The sequence below is a fragment of the Nyctereutes procyonoides genome, unplaced genomic scaffold, assembly GCF_905146905.1.
Source record: "Nyctereutes procyonoides isolate TBG_1078 unplaced genomic scaffold, NYPRO_anot_genome, whole genome shotgun sequence".
Lineage (NCBI taxonomy): Eukaryota > Metazoa > Chordata > Mammalia > Carnivora > Canidae > Nyctereutes > Nyctereutes procyonoides.
In genome coordinates, this window is record NW_026575140.1 from 20265995 (window position 1) to 20288793 (window position 22799).

Consider the following 22799-nt stretch of genomic DNA (forward strand, 5'->3'; position numbering starts at 1 on the left):
GCCATCTTAGTCTCAATTTCCTCATCTGTACAATGGGCCCACCCATGTATATGACATGCCTCCCATGGTTCATATAGGATCAAGTAAGTTAATGCACAAATTGCATCATGCAATGTGGTATCATCGTGTCTCTACTGCCTCTTGTTTTGCTGGGTCGTGGGACACAGGAGAGGACTTTCCTGTTCCAAAAGTGAGGTAGAAGGAAGCAGGGCGAACTTTATAGTGGGTGTACCATTTATAGTGGATGTACTTAAGTTGTAAGTCTTAAGTTGTAATTTATCACCAATGGACACATTAACAACATTTAGTTCCTGTCCTTAGGGAAACAATTGGCTCTTTTGACAGTCACGGTCAAGAGCTGAAAACTAGTGAGCCATAGCCTGTTTTGTTTGGGCTTCCTCATCTCACTCAGTGATCTTTTTAAAAATTCAAACTGGTATCCAATGTGTAAACATTCTGATAGTTTATATGCAAATTCAAATCCCCACCTTTTCTTGAAAAATCAAAAGATCTGACTTCTCCAGATTCATGTTCAAGAAATGCAGCAATTACCTTAAACTAAAAGGTAGCTGCCCCTGAGGCAGAACATGGACCCTTCAGTTTGCCACAGGCTACACCACTCCCAACCGTCTTGAATTTGCTTTACTCAAGTTAGGTTACCCATGTGGATATTCGGTGGGCATTTGAGCTTCTTACTCCTGGCCCAGTTCCCTGACCTCACTCTGGGAATGGAGTCAGAGAGTCACACACTCAGGGCTGATGAGGAAGACCCTTAGGCTGTCTTAGGAAAGACCACAGGTCATTGACATCTTCATCAAAACGCTCATCGAGAACTTTTTAGATCTAATGCACAGCCTGATCGCCATATGCAAAATGTGAGAGGAATATGTGCTGATGCATGACAATCCCTAGGTAATGGGGGGACAGAGGGAAGGGCCCCCCAAAGAAGCAGCAGTGATGAAGCTAAATCTCCCAGGCTTTGCCTTAGGTCTAAGCCTGCTGTCCCCTATTGTTCCATCCCCCCCTCCCCAGGGCTTTCTTTAATAGTCTCCACACCCAGAACAGAAAGCCAACCTCTTTCTCCTATTCTACCTGTGAATAGAGTGCTTGAGAGATAAGCAGAAAAACTTAAAGTGAATTATGAGGCGCAGCTTCCAATTGGACACCCCCTCAAATGAAGATAAAGCAGGTATGAAATGCTAATGTAGGTCAATGGGAAAATAAGACATTATTCATGATTCATTACATGGGTGACTTTTCAGGATTGCACGCACTGCAGAATGTGGACAGCCTCTGGATACCTATCAAGTTGTGGTGGTTATCTTTTGTCAACTAATCATTTGACAGCTTCCCTATTAATTCCTGTGTATGGGGAAACATCGACAAGACCAGAGGAGGCTGATTCATGCATGCATGCACTCAACAGAAGTCACTAGGCTTGTCTGAGAGAAGAAAGGAGTTGTTTCCTTAGGAAAATTTAATTAATCTCTGCTTCTGCAGATGCTGAGTGTGAGTCCTAGAACTAGTATGAGTTGCTCTGCTAGTGGTTGGGTCCCACAAGGTTTCGCTCATCACCATCACACACAGCAGTGGGTCGCCCCAGAACAGAGTTGCAAATTGCAGCAGTCAATAAAAATAACAATAAAACTTTGCATCTCTCGAGTATTTACCATCCCCCAGGGTTTGGACTTTATATTCATTAATTTGTACATTCTCAGTGGGTACAATACCACCCCAAGGAGGAGTAAATTGGTGCTTGGGGGGACATTAAAAATATTGGATATTGCAATGGTTTGTGACCCTCCAAAGGGTCATAGTACATCAATATATATATATACAGGATATCCATGGCGGGGGATGGCTGGTAGGGAAAAACATCTAAAAAGACTCTAGATGGGAGGGGTGGATAATTATCATCATCATCATCATCGTAATAGGTTGAGAAGCACTGCATTAATACATTCGATGCTCACACAGCCCATTATGGGGAATAGTTTTATAGATTGAGAGGTTGAGGTTTTTTTTTTTTTTTTTTTTTTTTTTTTTTTTTTGAGAGGTTGAGGTTTGATGAAGCAAAGGAATTTGCCCAAGGAGGCCCAGCTAGTAAGTGGTAAGGACAGGATCTCAAACCATGCCTCTAGCCCTGCTCTGCTTTGAGTTTGCACACCTACTTCTCTTTCTTCACCATTACGGACTGTAGAGGACAGTTGGGCTGTGTCCCCCTGAACAGTCAGGAAGCAATCCCAGAGTGGTGTGGCAGGGTGAGTAGAATGGGTTCTGTGGCCTGTGCCACTAAAGTCACATTTGGCAGCACTTCTTACATGTGTACTCTGACAGTCATGGCCAGGAGATGTGTCTATGTCTGAAAGTAACCGTGGCCTGTTGGTGACAAGCTCATTCTGGTTTGCCTGGGACTCTCCTGGAATGCCCTCAGTTCCAGACAAACTAGATGGTTTATCATCATCCCACACCTAAAAACGCTGGTTGGACTTTGGGAACAAGGATGCCTAGAACACCTTCAAACTGAGGTTCCTTTTTTTTCTTTTTAAGATTTTATTTATCTGAGAGAGAGAGAGAGAGATAGCAAGAAAGAGCATGACCAGGGAGGAGAAGGAGAAGCAGACCCCTTGCTGAGCAGGATACTGGACACAGGGCTCCACCCCAGGACCCTGGGATCATGACCTGAGCCAAAGGCAGCTGCTTAACCAACTGAGCCACCCAGGTGCCCCTAGAGTTTCAAGAGAAATATATTGAGTTTCAAATTAGCGTCAGTCCAACTACACATGCGCCCATATGCATGTGTCCCTCCCACTTGGCCAAACAAGTTGAGGTGCCCGGCATCTAAGCACTTTCATTCTGATGTGGGAATAAACGTGCATGGAGTAAGTCAGACAATGCAGTCCATGGGCACACTCCCTTTTTAGTAACCTTTGCTATACATCTCTTAGGTCATTTAGTTACAGACATAGTTGTCAATGTGGCATCAGGATGCACTACCTCCTTCTGTGACTTGGATGCTTTTTTGACGATGTGCCATTTTGTCACATTTAGGGGGCTCACTTGGTGACGTCTGCCATCTCTGATCATCTTGGGTTTTGTATTACGCATCTCCCTGGAAAGCATGCAGTTGCCCCAACGGTGCTATCAGAAATCTGAGGCCAAACACAAATCTGAATGTCCATGTCTCAATATACTATTTTCTTATGGGAATGTGTTTTTTTTTAAAAAGGAATCTGACAATTTTGATCACGTGAAGAAGATGTTTTGGGATGAGGTCAAAGATATTTCAAGAATAGAATAGCTTTGTTGCCTGTGGAACAGAGTGAGCTGTATTATAGAGCCTCTCACATCTGAGGGTGCTTGATCTTTCATTGAGGTGCTAAGCAGGCCCCTCACCTTGGAATCCACTCCCCACTCTTCACGGGCGTGGCTGTTCTCGAAGTCACAGGGAAGCAAAACTTCAAACACCAGCACTTAAGGTTCTAAGACCAGGCAGCACTCTCTTTAATCAGAGAAATGCAGCCAAGAGGAAGGGGCTATCTGACCCAGATAGAACAATCATAATTGTTTATCAGCCTGTCATGTTGGTGGCCATGTCCTTCGACAAAAGAAAATGATAGCCTTACTTGAGACTTTCGACTAGCAGCCTATAATTCTTTTATTTGCTTTGGAGGGGCTGTTGCTAGTTCATCTGAGAGTGACAGGGTGATTATCATTTATTTTGACACTCAGGAGAATATTGTGATGGGGGGAAAGGCAGAAATGTACTTCAGAGGACCCACACAGGTGTCTGTCATATAATTATCTTTTCTCTGCCATCAGGAAGCGCATGTAGGCACAAGATAAGCATGGATGGGGAAGCCACTGGGCTGAGGGAAATGAGAGAGCCTTCCTCTGAGATCCAGGGTATAGGCTTGGGCAAAATGTAAGGCTGTCCTGGTGCTTATGTGATGAATATCAGCCTGCTGAATCCAATTCCAACAAGGGCCTCCAAGGGGCAAAAGAATGTTCAGAGGTGGTTGTGAGGCATGCCTGGTTGTGAAAAATGTCCAGGCAATGTTGTCCACTCTTCTCAGTGAGAAGTTCTTCATGATTTCTGGTCAGTGCAAAATAAGACAAAGCTTGAGTGAATTGTAAGAATGCAATTCTATTCAACATTGATAAAGGGCCTCCCGCATGTCAGACACTGAACTTATTAAGATGAAAAAACACAGTAAGTATCCTCCAAGAGCTCAAGTTTAGGACAGGATCTCATAAAGATATTCTTAAAATGAAGACGTTCTATCAACAGAGAAGTTAGGGAAATGCTGCAGATTTTATTCTCTCTTGGAGATTTATAATATGCATTTGCTTACTAAGGACACTGAGAAGTCCTCCAGGATAGAAACTTGCTTAACTATGGCTATTGCATATTTCCCAACTTGGTTTCTCTGCTGAGCCCATGAAACCAGAGTTCCTTGGTTACAGTTTAGGAAATGCTGGTGTAGGAGGTTTATCCGACCATCACAGAACCCAGAAGTATGAAAATCATGAGCTAGCCCCCAGGGGAGGGGCTGGAAGAGCAAGGTGCTGGGTCTAGCAGATGGACTGGGACTAAGATAGAACCTTGATCCTAGAGGAAGACTAGGGTATCATGTAGCCTACAGAATGTGTGTGCGTGTGTGCATGTGCACATGTGTATGTCTTTATAGAGTTGTGATCTCCATGGTAGAAACACATCTGCACACTAAGACCATGGACCAGGTGGAAAGTAGAGGGTGAGGCAGGGCAACTCAGAGGCAATGGGCACCTGGGGTCACCCTGCTGCAGAGGTACCAGGTTCTGTGGACAGCTCCATTGTCTGCAGCCATTCCTGGCACCATCATGATGGCTCAGAACCTAGAGAGCAGGTTTGATAAGAAAAGGCATCTTCCTCAGAACACTAATGTACCAGGCATTGTACCAAGTTCTTTATTTTTTTTAATTTTTTTTATTTATTTATGATAGTCACACAGAGAGAGAGAGAGAGAGAGAGAGGCAGAGACACAGGCAGAGAGAGAAGCAGGCTCCATGCACCGGGAGCCCGACGTGGGATTCGATCCGGGGTCTCCAGGATTGCGCCCTGGGCCAAAGGCAGGCGCCAAACTGCTGCACCACCCAGGGATCCCCCAAGTTCTTTAATATAGTATCCCATGAAACCCTTACAGAGACCAAAGGCAAAAGTATTACTAATATCCTGTTTGCAATTGGGGAAACCAGTGTTTGGGTAGGGCTGAATAACTCGCCCGTGTTCACAAAGCAAGATTTGAACCTCAACATTACCCAAAGTTGTTTCCTTCAATGCAATAAACCTATTTATGTTGGCACCATTTGGTCTCCATGGAGGTGGGCCTCGGATGCAAATCCTGTTCTGTACCCATATCCGACCTAAGACAGATGCAAGTTGGACCAAGTTCATTTGCTCCTGAACTGTTCATTAAAAAAAAAGCATTTTCTGGATAACCTTTCGTAGTATCATGTTATTAGATCTGTAACAATAACAATGAAAAAAAGACACTGTCAATGACTTTCCTGGTGAAAAGTGAAAATTCATTAGCCTCAGAGATTTTGTTTGCTTCCTCTCATCCTTTTTGTGCGAGCCATGACATATGCAACCATGATGACTTCATCTTTATACTTTACTTTGTTTGTTCATCTATGACTTCAATTAAAAGCAGATTAAGTAGGACAGAGATTCCATCAGTTAGGCATTCATTAGACATTAACAAAGTGCAAGGCACTGGGTCGTGTACACTTAACCAGAGTTAGTTTCTTGTGGAATTGATAGTGTCAAGGCCTCCTTCATGCCTCTGGCCACAAGGAGCTCACTTAGTACGTCCCTGGTGAGTCTGTAGGCCTGAAAGCTGCCTCTGATTTCTGACAGCATCCTGATTAGAGAATCCTGTTTTCCTAGACCAGGGAAGCAAATAAGCATCACCCCTCCACCCCTCACACTAATGCTCCTAGATCAGGAGTGGCTTCCCAGTCCACCAGGCTGAGAAAAGACCCTCATTCCATTGTGTGCTTCAATGGAATAAGTGCCAGTTTGTGTGCTGATATTTTCCAAAGATAGGGGGCAAGACAAGGGGAGTGCATAAGCCAAGCATTATCTCTGCTCACACTGGACCCTAAAGTTTGCCTTGTGACAATTTCATGAAGAAACAAAGGTGAAGAAACATGGTAGGATAGAAAATGTGCCTGATGCATCTAGCCTCATGGCAACACTGAGGCTGCTTTAGAAATCCATCCATCCAGACTTAGGGTGGTCAGATCCCCATGTTTGTCCGATCAATCAGACCTAATGGATGATGATCTGATTCCAATTGTGAGAAAAAGTAAAGTGCCTTTGATGGTCTGAGAAACACAGTCATAGGCAGGAAAGGAATACCCCAGGATGGCAGCTGAGCCAGATGAAGTTCGTGTTTCCTTTAAGGTTCAGTATTTTCTGCATGGGAGTATTTCTGCTGGGGACTACAGGACCATGCTGCTTTCATCTCTTACCTGTTAGTTCATATTTCATGGGTCCAGAAGGGGTCAGAATCCACAGGTGGGCTCTATATTCGTAGAAGAGTGAACTACAATGAAAAATCGTAGTTGGGCAGGTTGCCCTGAGCCAAATAAGATGGCTTACTATTGTCAAGACCAGCAGGCAAATGTGCTTGATTCTGCTCTAGCCCATGCTTCTATTGGGTTTGTGAAATCAATCCAGGGAAGCCTCACTAAAGTGGAGCGAGGAGGGGGCAAGGGGAAGGTTGGAAAGGGGATGCACCACTCCATGTCAATGACAGGGAGAACTGTCAATTACAGACCCAACAGAAGAATCATCAACAAGGAAGAATCATCAATTATAGGTCCCAACAGGGAAGGATGAACATTGCCGAGTAGTACAAGAAATTGACCATCCCTACAACTCAACCAATGAGAAACTGTCATCACTTTGAACTCCTGCTTTTCTCCAGGGGACTTGCCTTCAAAACAACCCCTCCTGATTTCTTCCTTCTTGATAAAAATAACATTATTCTCCTTTGTTTGTTGGACTTGCCTATGGCTTTGCAGTAGTTTGCAGATCCTCAGTTGCAATTCTCTGCTATTCCTGAGTAACCCGTTTTGCTAGTAAGATAACCAGCTATTTTTTTTTAGATTAATGGTATTTATCAACGTGATCTTTTTACATTAAAATTTAATTGCAAAAGCAGTACATTCTCCTTGTAGAAATGATGAAAACTATAGATTGGGCCAAAGTCCTACCTCCTTCTCACCATCCTTAATCCCATTCTCCTTCGTTGGGGAGCCACTGTTGGGTAGGAATAATTTTCCTCTGCCCTTCAAGGTTCTTCTGGCTGGTCTGAGAATCAAATTGGCATGCACTAGATTAACAGGAGAAAATCAAACAAAACTTGTATACCTCCTATATACATGGCAGAGACCCAAGCAAACGGAATAATTTCCTGAAAGGGGTGAAGCCATCACCTTAAATACCATCTTCAGCTAAAGATGGGATGGGAGTCTGTAATGGGAGGTGAGCAGGGAAAGTACAGTCAACAGGGTAGGGTTGGTATGCAGATTTAAGTCCTACCTTTCCACTGATAACAGGGTCTACAGGTTTAGAATCATCCTCCTCTTACTGTTGCAGTGAGGGAGATACCCTCACAAAAGGAGGTTTCCCTTATACATGTAAATGTTCCTTACAAAAGGTATGACTTCCACTTGATTTTCAGACCTTCTCTTGTGTCTGCAATTTCTTAAAAATAACCAGGTTAAATTAATCAATATGCCAAAGAGGCATATCTTGGGATGGCAAGATTTGCTCCCCTATACCACCATAACCAATGTGAAGTTCACTTGTATTAGACCTGCTATACTTTTTTGAACATAAACTCTACCGGCAAAATATACGTATAAAGTATTGTGACATTTTTTGTGTGGAAGCAGGTTCACAAAAATGACACCATACTATGGATAACATTCCTCAACCTGATAATTTCACATTAATACTCTTTCTTGGAGGGCCTTCCATGCTAGAACGCATTAGACCCACAACCTTCTTCAAACTACTACAAAATTGTTCCTAGTGCAGAGAATCTCATCATTTTAGTAATTTCTCTGTTGCTTGGACGGTTAGATTGTTTCCAAATCTTTCACCATGATGGATAATCCTGCGGTGAACATCCTGGCAAGAACCCTTTATGGACACATGCAAGTGTTTCTTGGTGGTAGGTGCCAAATGGGTGACTGTATTTTTCTTTCACTAGGTGCTGCTCAATTGTCCTCAAAAGTGGCTAACACCAGTTCTTTGTCATATGAGCGGTGTGTAAGCAAGACCCGGTGTCTGACATCCATATCAACCCTTGCCATGATCAAGTAGTCCACATCATCTTCATCTCTCTAATTTCTTTGTAGCTTAAGTGCCTACAACAGTGTGGTGGTCACACGGTGAAGGCTCAAATAGCATTTGCTCATGTTCCTTTTAACTGGAACATCTTTTCCTGCTGGGGCCCCTCTCCTTCACCTTGCTTACACCTACTCACCCCTTAGATTTCCACACCGGGGACTTTTCCAGAATGTCAGGGTAGATGAGATGGTTTTCCTGTGTACTCATAATGCTCTCTCTCGATGCACTTGTTATGGTTGATTATTTTGTTATATGCTGTCTCTCTTGCCAATCTCTGACCTGCTGAGCACCAGAGAATGCCTTTGCTCCCCTCTGTTTTCTTCATCACCAGGCCCAGGGCCCCACATGTAGTAGGCATTCAATAAGAGTTTTTAAAATAAAGGCCATTGTCATGCAGCCACATCCACAATTGAATGAAAAGCCTGTGAAAATAAACAGCATATCAGCAGAAGGAAAAATTAAGCTGTCAATCTGCTGAACAGCAAAGATTTCTTTTCTTTATTTCAGGTCTTTTAACGTGATGGAGGAGGGAGAACGAAAGAAAAGCAAAAATATAACAGGGCTCGGGAAATGCTTTCCCTTTTAATGTGGAAAGCGATTGGTACATCAGTCCATGGCCATTGCCAGGGAGGGGGCATCTCTGCCCATCACTGTTCCCTGAGTAACCATCTCCTGCCCTTCTGTCCTTCCCCCTCAGGGACCACGGTGATGCGGATGACAGCCTTTGATGCGGATGACCCGGCCACAGATAATGCCCTCCTGCGGTACAATATCCGTCAGCAGACACCTGACAAGCCGTCTCCAAACATGTTCTACATAGATCCTGAAAAAGGGGACATCGTCACTGTCGTGTCACCTGCCTTGCTGGACCGGGAGGTGAGCTGAAAGGCGCACATCTTCTTTTTCATAAGAATCGAACGTGGCTTTCACAGGAGGGAAGATGTGAGGCTTCAGGCAAAGGCACTTTATACAGAGGGGTGGAAATGAGGTGTTTACACGTGGTTGGGTAGGGAAATCTATAAAGGGAAACGCGAACCCAAAAAACACACTCTCTGAAAGGCTGCATCCTTTGGAGTTATTTGTATTCATTCAACCTGATGCCTCTGTTTCCTCACCAAGTGCTTATTCATGAGTCCTTGTGATGGGACTCGATCCCTCCTTACCCATCTGCCAAAGGAAGAGGATGGGAGGGAGGAAGGAAGGGCAGACAAGGAGGCGGGGGAGGGACAGAAGGAAGGGAAGAGGCTTTGTCCAAGATCACAGAGTCAGGTGGCATCCACTTCTCTTCTTCCCCACGCCCTCTGCCATGTGTGCCACTGTTTCCCTGGAACCTCTCCTGCTTCAACCTCAGGTTATCACTGGGCACCCTCACCCATCTTGTAGGTCAGATGACAAACACCGGTGACCCGGTGAGAATGAGAATGAGATCTGCATGGACTTTAGTCAGTCTACACTCTTGCTCATTGTTTCTGCCCAGGGTGATTTCAAGTTTCCACATTAGTTGCCATGTCAAAATATTTATATTTCATATTTTTAAAATTTTATTTATTTATTTGAAAGAGAGAGAGAGAGACAGTATGAGCAGGGAGAGGAGCAGAGGGAGAGGGAGAAGCAGACTCCCTGTTGAGCAGGGAGCCTGACACAGGGCTCAATCCCAGGATCCCGAGATCAGGACCTGAGCCAAAGGCTGATGGATGCTCAACTGACTGAGCTACCCAGGTTCTCCCAAGATTCTTTTATTTATTTTTTAAAAATTCCAGTTGCAGCCTTCCTGAAAATCACAAATTTTAGAAATTGTAGGGCCAGTTTCCACATGCAGTCAATCAGTTACATAAGATGAGACTGTTGGATAAAGCTGGTGGTCACAGTCCCATGTCACAGGGTGTATGCTCCTGTGCCACTTATGTTGCCTCACATGTGCACCCTGGCCCTGGCCCTTCTCCTGAGTTCCAGGTCCCTCTCTGCAGCTCCCCACAGGCTACCCTCAGTAGGAGAGACTCTTGGCCCTTCAAAAACAGCATTTTAAACCAACTTAGGGATTCCTTTCTGCCCCTCACCCCTTCCCCCACCCCCAAATCTGCTCTTGTCCCAGGATTCTTCATTCCTTACATGACATCAACCTATAGACATGACCCCAGCAGTCCCCCTTGATGTGCAAGTACCACCTTCCCCACAGTGACTGCTGGGGTTTCCTTTCCCCCTCATGTCTTTGACTGAGCAAATACTTGGATCAGAAATGCCTTCTCTTCTTTCTGATTTTCCACACTGTATCTTCTCACAAGAGTCTGGGTTTAGAGCCACTGTCTTTAAGAAGCTCCTTAAGGGACAGCCTGGGTGGTGGCTCAGTTGGTTGAGCACCCAACTCATGATTTTGGCTCAGGTCATGATCTCAGGGTCATAAAATCAAGCCCATGCTGGGCATGGAGTCGGCTTGAGATTCTCTCTCTCCCTTTGCCTGTCCCCACTTGTGCTCTCTCTAAAAAAAGAAGAGTCTTTCTAAGACCTGAGTCTTCCACTACCTTGGTGCTCCTCCAGCCTCTCTCTGACTCTACTTACCTGTAGCCATAGTATGGCACATGCCCCTTTAAGCTGCCATATGTCTAAAGAATATCCCTTTCCTTTGGGTGTAGATGTGTATTACCCAACACAATAACCACTGGCCACATGCAGCTATTTAAATTTAAATTTATGTTAATAAAAATGAAAATTGTAAACATGTATCATCCAGGACAGATATAGAATATTGTCCCCATCATAGAAAGTTCTGGTGGGCATTGCTGGCCTCGACCATATACCTACGAAGAACAGAGGCTGTGATCCTTTGCATGTCTGTAGCCCCACTGCCTACTAGCACACTTCGAGCACTCCTAAAAATCCTCACTGTACGTTTTTTTGGGGGACAGGCAAGAATAGTTGGAAATGACACTAAGATTTTGCACTTCAGGGGTGGGAAGCTGTAGCGAGGAATGAGAGAATTCCTGGAAGGGAGGAAGAGAATGAGATCTGCATCGAAATTGTGGCTGTCACTTAGAAGATGTGATTATTACTAGTTAAAAATAGGAAAGCAGGGGCGAAAGGAGTGTACCGAGTCCACTTCCATCGTGTTGTGTCCCATTCTCTTTCCAGCCTGCCCCATGTTTATGGCTTCTTGATGCTGTATTATCTCCTTTGGAGGCAAGGAATGACTTTCTGCTTCTGTTTATTCCCTGCCCAGCATGCATGTGCATGCATGTGTGGACACACACATACGCACACACACACACATACACACACACACACACACCAGCTTTCCCCAATCCTCCCAAAGGTATTTGCAAATTTTTACAAGGCAAAGATGAAATGCAGTGATTTCTCTGGCTCAGCTTCTCTTCCTACTGACAGAAATGTTTTGTAAGTCTCTATTTATAAACCAAAGTGTAATATAATAGATTATTCCATTTTTTGAGGTTTATTTTGGGGACAAATGTGTTTTAAGCTCATGATCTCTTCTTTTGGGTTTTTGTTAACTTGCAATAAGTATGTAATTATGGGAGTTGAATTAAGCGTTTCTGGCCACAATACATAAACGGCTCCCCCAAAAAAGATAAACACAATTTAACTGAAATGGGAAAATCAATGAAAAGGAATGAAGAGTGTCACTTCTCTGTGAGGGTTTCCAGAGTTCACTGCTGACCCAGGCAACATCGGTGCAATCTGAAGGAAAGAAATGTCCCTGAATTTAGGCAAGCCTTGTCTGTTTACTGGTGCTGTGCTAAGCTTCTCTCCGGTGAGTTTGCTGAAACGGTGAAACGGTGAAACGTGACTCCACGCTCCTCATCTTTCAAGGCACAGAACTTGCACATCAGACTTCAAATCTCCCTGCCCCTTTCATATAGTCACATGCCCACCACGGGCTCCTGCAGGAGGGCTATGGGATTGTTTGTCATTATTTCTGGAGTAGGCATCCTGTCCTGGGTGTGGTTTTAAAGTCTACTTCTGGACCCTCTGAGCAGAACATTTAAAACATGTATGCACCATTTATTTTTAAGACTATATTCCACTGGGACCCCTGAAAACCTTGCTAGGGTTCAAACCAATCGTTGTTTCATTGATGGGTGTTCAGGCCCGGGATCTCAAGCGTGTTTGTGCATTGAATCCTGTGGGTGTAAATGAATAAGTCGAGGACTCCTCCTCGAGCCAGAGCCCCTGAGATTATACAAATGGTTTGCTCCTGTTTGGCCCCACCTGATTGGGAGTGGAGGCTCTGGAAGCCCGCTGGTTGACATAGTTGATAGGACAACAATTTTTCACCTTGATTTTCCATTTAGTACCTTTCCTTGAATGAGTATATGTCCTCAGGGAGGATCCTGGCAGGTGAGGTGAGACATCAGGGGAGGCCACAGGCACTGTTGTCTTTGAACCCACCTTTCCCATAGTTAATTTGTCATAAAGCGTGTCAGGGAGAGGGTCAAAGATGCCGGTAAATGATCTTTAACATCACCATCTTGACTATTGCCTTTTCTTCCCACCCTCACTCCTTGGATGTCTCTCCAGTGGGGCCAACTGAGGCAGGTGCCCTCACTCATCTGCTCCTCTCCATACTCTGAGGAGGAAAGGGACTGTGTCCGGCTCATTTCCTGATGCATTCCCAGTCCTTAGCACATGAGAGCTCAGCAAATACGTACCGAGCAATAAAGGGCAGGAAGGGTGTGAGGGAGAGAGGCGGGCAGCTGGGAACATGTGGCATCTCTGTGCGGGGCTGCCATCACAGGGTTATCACCGTTCATTTCCTGCTGCATTGGGGGTGATGCAGCCACTGGACCCACAGCACATGCACACATTGTTGCTCAACTGCTTTGGGTCATGTGAAAATGCTCGAAGGCAGCTCACCCTCTGTCTCCATCTTCTGAGGACCCATAAATGACCCCCTCCTTTTCCTCCTAACCGTGATCGGCTGCTGACTTGGCTTCCCATTTGACGGGCCACCATTGCCAAATAGATGCCATTGGAATCAGGGAATTTATTCTACTTGGTCTCCATCTGATGAGTAGTAGAGTGAACTGGGACAGAGTTTCTTGAACTTGGCTGAGGAGCTCTAGAAATCACAGTGTTCCAGCAGAAGCCTAGAGCCATGAAATGTGAGTCTCAGATAGTAGGGCATAGGCATCAGTAGCTTAAAAAAAATTCCAAGTGGGCAGGCCTGGTGGCTCAGTGGTTTAGCACTGCCTTCAGCCCAGGGCCTGATTCTGGAGACTTGGGATCGAGTCCCACGTCAGGCTCCTTGCATGGAGCCTGCTTCTCCCTCTGCCTGTGTCTCTGCCTCTCTCTCTCTCTCTCTCTGTGTGTCTCTCATGAGTAAATAAAACCTTTAAAAAAATCTTTTAAAAAATTCCAAGTGATTCGAACATGCAGCAAGCTGAGGAATCCTTGCCTTTGGAGACCACGTTTCAGTGTACTTATGACTCAGAGGGGGACCCGCCCCCATCGCCTGTTTTTCCACCTAGGTGAACATATTTGTTTCCTAGAATGGCTGTAACAAAATACCACAAATCAGGGAGCTTAAAATAACAGAAATGTATTCTCTCACAGTCGGGGAGGCCAGAAGTCTGAGATCTGGGTGTTTTCGGAGTTGGGTGTTTTTCTCCCCTTTGAAGCCTCTAGGGGAGGACCCGTCATTGCCTCTTCCAGCTTCTGGGGGCTGCCAGCCATCCTGACCTTTCCTTAGCTTGGAGACACAGGCCTCCAGTCTCTACCTTCATCTCTGCATGTCCTTCTTCTATGTGCTTTTGCATTATCTTCCCTCTGTACATGCCTGTGTCTTCCTATAACACTCCAGTTGTATTGGATTAGGACCCACCTTAATGACCTAAGAACCTATTTCCAAATAAGGCGCTATTCACAGGTACAAGGGGTCAGGACTTATATATATCTGTTTAGGGGACACAATTCAACCCATAACAGTGAGCTATTTGGTCTCTCCCTGCTTTAGTTATTTACCTACGAGCTGGAAATAACAGCACCTCCCTCAAATGGGTTGGTGAGGATCAGATGTGTCCAAGTACACAAAGTACCTTGTTTATTCTAAATACGGGCTACCGGGGCACCTGGGTGGCTCAGTAGTTGAGCGCCTGTCTTTGGCTCAGGTTGTGATCACAGGATTGAGTCCCGCATTGAGCTCCTCACAGGGAGCCTGCTTCTCCCTCTGCCTGTTTGTTTGCCTATCTCTATGTCTCTCATGTATAAATAAATAAAATATTAAATAAATAAAGGCTATCATAATCCTCATTAGTGGTTGTAGTGGTAAATTGTAAAGGTGAGTAGTGAGTTCCCCATTGTGGGATGTATTCAAACAGACTGCCCTGGGTAGGATGTCATAGAAAGGGATTCAGTCCATTAGTAAAGGTCATATCCTTAATATCTTTTCCAACCTTGAGGCTCCAGTTACTGAAAATATTTATTGACTATCTTCAAGGTGAAATTTGCTCTGCAGGATGCTGCCTGGGAGAGTCAGTTTTCTACCTGGTCAGCTGTGTGACCTTGGGAAAATCATTCAACCTCTCTGAGCCCATTTCCTCATCAGTAATAACTATGATAATGACATCTGCACCACCGACTATAGCACCTCTTCCTCCAGTTTTGCAAACAGCAAAGCATGCACAAACATAGCTATTAGCATGTGTCATACTTTCTATGGCTCCTGAGAACCCAGGCTCCAGTTCCCAAAACTACCAGCTGAGAGCCTGGCTATTGTTTCTACCCACATGTTGCTGATACAAAAAAGACTCTTTCCACATTGTGCACACCATATTCACTTTGTCCTGTGAGTCAGACCTCTTCGGTTTTCCTGACGCTGGGCAGGGTTTTGTTGCAATTCCTCAGATTTCGCAGCTGAATTGTGAGAGCAGCTGCAGTGACCATATATTGTCCTTCCGTTTTCATAAGCTCTATGTGAATAGACATCAGATTTCACTTGGAAACATGGTGCGTTTTCCAGTACAGGCTCTTTTGTTTGCTTTTTCTGAAACCATACCAGAATATCAACTACCCAAAGAAAGAGATCTTGTATCTTTATTCCATCTCCATATTCCTGTTGCCAAACTTAGAGCCAAGTGAATAATAGGCACTTGGTAAAGATTTGTTGGATGGATGGATGGATGGATGGATGGATGGATGGATAGATGGATGGATAGATGGATAGATGGATGGATAGATGGATGGCTTCTGTTCATTCCATTTGTACTTATTAGTAAATATCTTACAGATGATCTCAGAATTTACTGTAAGATCCACACCCTTGCATGGGTATACAAACAAAAAATTATTTTATTTTCATTGAGAGCTTAGTATTACCCTTGTGTAATCACCCAGTAATCTAATGTACTCACCTTCTACCCGCCTTGTGTCAGGACTGCATTAGGCTCTAAGAAACACCTTGGTGAATAGGATGGGCATGAGGATCTGTGTCTCTTGAGTAAATGTTTGGGGAAACGTTTGGAGAAAATAAGAGCCATATATCCTACTGAACGAAATTGGGTTCATCTGGGGCACTGTTTTATTCTTTTCCATAACCATACTCAGCCCCTCATTCTGACAGCTCTGTCTATGTTTTTAAACTATGTCTGGCTGCACTACAAAATAAAATCAGATAAAGGTCCCTAACATTTGATAAATGGTTTATTTAGTTGATCATCTTGGCTGGGAGACTGAAATTCATCAGCTGAAATCTGCCAACTTTTCTGAACACAGCCACAATTTGAAACCACTCAGAGTAGCTAATGGTCAGTTTCGGGGGTTTGTTTTTCTTTTTTGTTTCCTCCTCCTCCTCCCCCTCTCCTCCTCTTCTTTTCCTCTTCTGTCTTCTCTCCCCCTTCTCCTCTTCTCCCTCCCCCTCCTCCCCCTCTACTTCCTGGTCCTCCTCCTCTACTTCTTTCTCTTCCTCCTTCTCCTCTTTTTTTTTTTTAACAAATAAAAACGGTTTCCAAAAGATGCCCTTAAAATTCAATCTTTTTTTTTTTTAGATTTTTTTTTTAATTTATGATAGTCACATACACAGAGAGAGAGAGAGAGAGAGAGAGAGAGGCAGAGACACAGGCAGAGGGAGAAGCAGGCTCCATGCACTGGGAGCCTGACGTGGGATTCGATCTTAACACTTGCATTGTGAGAATATCATTAGTCTTTTTAAGGAGGTTGAGCACTTTTCTTTGTTTGAATTCGCCTTCAGCTTAATATTTATTATCCACCAGATAATCTAAGGAAAGTGATAGCCTATCCATAAAAATGTACATATAATGAGAGACATTAGGCCTCTGTAATTTATTTTCTATTTTCAGCTGGTAAAGGATTTTCTGAGACTTTATAATGCCCTCAATTTTTAGGCCAAAAGGGAAAACAGAGCATTTCCTTCCATGGTAAGTATCACATAAGACTTATTTTTAGATTTATGTGCATGTATTTGCTATGAGAGAGTCAGCAGTCCTTGATTATGTCAAAGAAAACCAAAGAATGTGGCAGAGCATGCTACGCAAAATAGTCAATGAAATTGGACGTGTGGCTGCAAGTCTAAAGAGAGCTGTGTGCTTGGTCAAGATGATCCAGGCTAAGATATTGTCACGTAGACCACATCTCTAGAAACATAGTAAAAAAAAAAAAAAATCTGTGAAAATGATGATATCAAGTCAAGCTGCCTAAAAATAAAGGAATAATTGCAAGGGGTAGCATTTCTCCCATGCCTCAAATGAAAGAATAGCCGTCATACTATCAGGAAAATAAATGTTTTCAGGCCTCTCTGATCTAATGCTAATACTTTTCTCATTATCATCATGTTTAAAACATTGGCAGTAATTACACACAATTCAATCATGCTGTCAGGAATATTCTCCTTCTTTATTTTGGTGGGCAGGCCCAGAATTATTTAGATAACAGCATCCTCCCCATTCCTGTGAGCTATTTACTCATAAATATTTTTGTTGGGATAATTTTCTCTATTTTTTTTATCACTTGCTGCTGAGAAAATAGAAGAGGGAAGAAGTAGATGTAAATAAATTGTCTTATTATTTTTAAAATAACACATTATCCTTGCAAATGAAACACAGATGGTGAACCACCCTATGTGAGTCACACTTGCTCTGTTGTGTCAGCAAATGAAATGGAATGGGATGTTCATGAGGCATGATGCTAAAGAAGCCCTGGGTCTGAAACTTAGTTGGAAACATGCTGGCTTCCTGCTGATGGCAGTGGGGCTGGAGACAGAGAAACAGGGCCTTCCCTTGTGGCCTCCTACACTTCCTGACTCTGGAGAAATTCTAGCAGGAGGCCGTGGTGAGTCCCATTCTGTTGGCGTCTCTAAGCTCTTCCCCCATCCTCCGAGGTTGGCCTGTCCACCCATGAAAGCAAGAGCTGTTTCCAGTCCCCCTGGCTGAAATCTGGTCTGAGAGCCATGGATCTAAAGCATGATAGCCAGCTTCAGACTCTAGAGATTCATAGCCTCTTATCAGCTGTGAGGACTAGGCAGGTCATTTAGCCTGTGCAAGCCTTGGCTCTTCATCTGCCACAATGAGGATAATCATAGTCCCCACCTTCTAGGCTTAGCAGGATGATTAAATAAGATATGTCAAGCACTTAGCACCCTGTAAATATCAGTGGATATTAGTTATGTTCATGGTGGACAATGAGAATTAAGAAGCATCACATCACAGAGGGGGGATTTCTTCCTCCTGCAGGGAGGAGTACATTTATACTCTGGCCACACAGAAGAGACTCTGGCAGACTTCTAAAGTTCAATGAAACACTGAGGTAATCCACCTACCACAATCCAGGGGCAGATAATGATGTATAATATCCAGCACCCACCAATGTCTGTTGAGTCCATGCCAGAGTGCTGGACATCAGGGACACAGAGGACGAGCTGCCAGGTGAGGAAGGAAAGCAGACCTGTCAGCAACACACACACAGGAAGACGTGCTGTTTGAACTAAGCCTTGATGGGTAGTTGGAAAGCTGCAGTGGAGGAGTTGAGGGATGGGCCTCATGAGGGAACAGCATGAGCAAAGCTGCAGCACGTTCATACATGACTTGAAGAGATATGGGGAGTTGAGGGTGTCCCAGGGAAATCCCACAAAAGGGCAGGGAGTCAGTACAAGATTGTAAAGGGCTTGGAATGTCATCCTAGGGATTACAGATGTATCATAATGTAAATGCAAGGCCACCAACCATATTTTAACATGAAACACAGCTCTGTTCACCATGGTGCTCGCAGAGCTGTGACTCAGAGGGAAAGCTGGCAAGCTTAAGGGGAGACGATCAGCAGAGGCATTTTGGAGGCAGCTCAAGAATCCTTGGTGAACGATGAGTAGCTGATTCACAGATTTCTAGCCCTCTCAAGGAGACAGATAAGGAGTTACCACTTGAATCTAAATTCCACAGGTTGGTAATAGCTGAGTAAACAACAGCCTATCATGTGTCTCTGTTCTTGTGCCTCAAAGAGTATTAGACAATCAGGAGTTGCTTGGTACATGTTGAATCAAGAGACACTTCGCTCTGTCATTAACAGTGATTCATCTTTTCATATTTGACAAATGTGTAATTCTCTGAGCTTTACTTCTTTTCTGTCTCTCTTTTTTTATATGGTAAAAATAACTTAAAATGCAGGGCGATGATGAATTTAGAGTACTTCTATTTTTCTATCATTTTAAATCTCTCCATCTTACTTTATGTGAAGTACCCTAAAAACTGAAGAACTTTTTCTTTTTTGGGAAAAGTTCTTTTAGAGCGTGCATATTTCTCCAGGCACCTGGGTGGCTCAGTTGGTTGAGCAGCCGACTCTTGATTCCAGCTCAGGTCATGATCTCAGGGTCATGGGGTTGAGCCCTGCTTTGGGCTCTGGTCTCAGTGGGGAGTCCACTTGGGATTCTCTCTCTCTCTCAAAATAAATAAATAAATAGAGAGAACATAGAGATTGGGATTTTCTATTTAAGGACCAGATATTAAGTGTTTTGTAGACCAAGAGGCAAAATTGAGAATATATATAGATACTTATATAACCATTGAAACTGTAATCATTTAAAAAATATAAAAAGTGGGGTGCCTGGGTGGCATCTGCTTTTGGCTCAGGTCATATTCCCAGAGTCCTGGGATTGAGCCCTGCGTTGGGCTCTCTGCTCAGCGGGAAATCTGCTTCTCTCTCTGCCTGCCTCTCCCTCTGTCTCCTTATCCCTCTGCCTTCCACTTGACCTGCTTGTGTGCTCTCTCTCTCTCTCTCTCTCTCTCTGTCAAATAAATAAATAAATAAATAAAATATTTAAAATATCTATATCTATATCTATGTATCTCCTGATCCTACATTGGGATCCCATTAAGTCATGTAAAATGATGTGATAAAAGAATGGATGATGACATGGAAAGATGTTCACAGCATGTTATTGAGCAGTTTGCAAAACATCACATAAATTGTGATTGTTTATTGTTTGTCTATGTGCATCACTTTATTCTGTTCGGCTGTTATAACAAAATACCATTGATTGGGGGGCTCACACAACAGAAATGAATTTCCCACAGTTCTGGAGGCTGAAAGTGCAAGAGCAAGGTACTGGCCAATTGGTTCTTGGTGAGAGCCCTGGGTGGCCTCCTTCTTGCGCTATCTCCCCATGTAGAGAGAGGAAGCTCTCTTCTCTCTTCGTCGTCTTATAAGGACTCTAGCCACATCATGAGAGTCCCACTCTCCCATCCTCATCTAAATCTAATTACCTCCTAAAAGCCCCACTTTCTAATACCACTGTACTGGGGGTTAAGGCTTCAACCTATGTATTCGAGAGGGATAGAAACATTCAGTCAATAACAAATGTCATCATGATCCAAGATGTGAAAGGATTTGTGTGAATGTGTTCAGAGTGGTCCTTTCAGGTCTTGCTTTTCTTACTGTGCAGTGTGTGAACTGGTAGTCTCAGGTCTAGGTTACCTGAGTTCAAATTTCAGCCCCGCCTCTTCCAAGCCCTGTGATACTGGGAACAACGGGCAGCTGTAATTATGACTGCCAGGTCATCAAATATTCTTCTTTCACATCACTGCTAATGCTCCCAGAGGGCTCCACTGTGTGAAAGTAGCACGATATAGAGAACAAAACTCTTATGGCTGGAGATGTGCCTCAGTTTCTTCACCTGCAAAATGGGAATCATAATGTGCCTCCCCAAAGGGTTGTCATGAAGATTAAATGAATCAATACTAGCACATACTTAGAAGAGTAACAGGTGTGGGGGGGCTAGTGTTGATGTTCTATTTTCTACTTCGGATGCAGTGACCGTGTATTGTCTTGGTAATGAAAATACAATTCTGCTCATTATCTTGAAAAGCAGTTGTATCTTGGACCCTGCTACTCCTGGACAGGGGTTAGGATGCCACACCATGATGGATCTCTCAACCTTTGAGTTGAGACTAGTTTCTGTGTGAGCCTGTTTAATCAGTGAGAAAGCAGTGGGAATAAGTAGGCACCAGGGCCTCTGCCGATATCGCTGTGATCACAAAAAAAAACACGTTTCAGACGTCAAGAGGGAATGTTTTTAGGGCAAATGATGTCAACACTTCTGCACTTGAAATGATAAGCATTTCTATTTCCTTAAGTGACACAGCCGTGGTAGTGGCTTCCCTAGTCAAGAAGACACGCTGACCAGCTGCTCACTTTTCCTGTCACCAGTTCCAACAGGCAGCTTAATAGACATACTGTGGTGTGTGCTTCTGTGTTTTTAAGACAACCGTGGGAAATGAATGTTTTTTGACCTTTGCAAAGAACAGCTGTGGAAAGGACTGTTGAAATTCAATGAACAGCATCTCTATATGGACCTCGAAAGCAGGAATCAAAATTAAATTCCTTTAGATATTTTCTCTCCTGTGTCTTATGAACTGTTTTTGCGGACTTATTTTTCTCCATGGAAGACTTCTTGGGCCCTAATTTTCTGTCTCTGTGGGCTCTGGATTCCTGGGATTAGGAAAAAATAAGGGACTTCTCCATTCTTACCTAATCTTGGTATTAGATTAGCTCATGATATATGCAAGAGTGTCACATTTTCTCTGGGCAGCTACTGTGGGAATAAGTACAGCATCCGGTTTTCCAGCCAGGCATTAAATAAAGGCCATTAACACTCACAGGGCTGCCCATTTTATCACAGGGCTAACAGAGTTCCCGAGGGCTAATGTGACTTGCCTGCTTCACATGGTTGAGCCTGGGGACTGGACTTTACTTCAAAGTTTCTGCTTTGTCTTCTCCCCAACACTACTGAGAAAATCTTGACATATTGAGGAGAAAATCTTAACAAATAAAGGACCCCTGGGTGGCCCAGGGGTTGAGTGTATTCCTTCCGTTCAGGTTGTGATCCTGGGGTCCTGGGATCAAGTCCCACATTAGGCTCCCCACAGGGAGCCTGCTTCTCCCTCTGCCTATGTCTCTGCCTCTCTTTGTGTGTGTCTCATAAATAAATAAATAAAATATTTTAAAAATATAACAAATAAAGGATGGCCTTAGAGTTTATGAAACTTGTATCAGGGGTTTCTTTGTTCTTTCTTCGGAGCCTCTTCAAACCTTTAGAAAACTTGACTTGGTTTCCCACAGCTCTCCCATTAGCAAGGCTCGGAGCATGCATCTGGGAATTCTAGAGCCCTGAGGAGGAATCTGGACTGTGCATCCTGTTAGCTGTGTGACCTTGGAAAAGTCACTTCACCTCTCTGAGCTTCCATTTCCACCTCTAAAATGCAGTTCAAAACATGATCTGTGGGTAGACAGAATAATGACCCCCAAAATGTCCTCATCCTGATCCCCAGAGCCTGTGAATATGTTACCTTGCAGGGAAAAGGAACTTTGCAAGTGTGATTAAGTCGAGCATGTCAAAATGTGGAGATTATTCTGGGTTTTCTATTTGGGCCTCACATGATCACAGAGGAGGCAGGAGAGTCAATGTCAGAGAGAGATTTAAAGATGCTATGCTTCTGGCCTTGAAGATGGAAGGAAGGGTCATCATCTAAGAGACGTAAGCAGCTTCTAGAAATTGGAAAAGACAAGAAAACCAGTTCACCCCTAGAATCTCCAGAAAAAAAGGCCACCTTGCCAACACCTTGATGTCACCAGTGAGACCCCCCCACCCCTTTAGACTTCTGACCTCCAGAACTATAAGGTAATGAATCCATGTCACTTCCAAGTCACTAAGTTATACAATTTGTTACAGCGACCATAGGGAACTGATACAGCCTACTTCACATGGTTTGGACCATTGAAGATCATGACAATGATGTGACGTGTATCAGCTGTGGCACGCAGACAGCTCTCAACCATAGTAGGCATCGTCACCAGTAACAAAATAATGACAGGACCTGAGGACTCCCCAGAGGTGTTGTAGCCAGGGTCTTTATAAAGCATATCCCAGGGCCTC

The 22799-nt window shown here is 43.9% G+C and overlaps 1 protein-coding gene across 1 annotated transcript in view; it reads left to right on the forward strand.

Annotated features, from left to right (window-relative positions):
• Positions 1 to 22799, forward strand: part of CDH13 (cadherin 13) — a 1004502-nt gene that overhangs the window by 751377 nt on the left and 230326 nt on the right. Inside the window, exon 7 of the mRNA XM_055304976.1 lies at positions 9108 to 9286. Coding sequence (XP_055160951.1) covers positions 9108 to 9286 — 179 coding nt within the window. The remainder of the gene's footprint in view (positions 1 to 9107; positions 9287 to 22799) is intronic.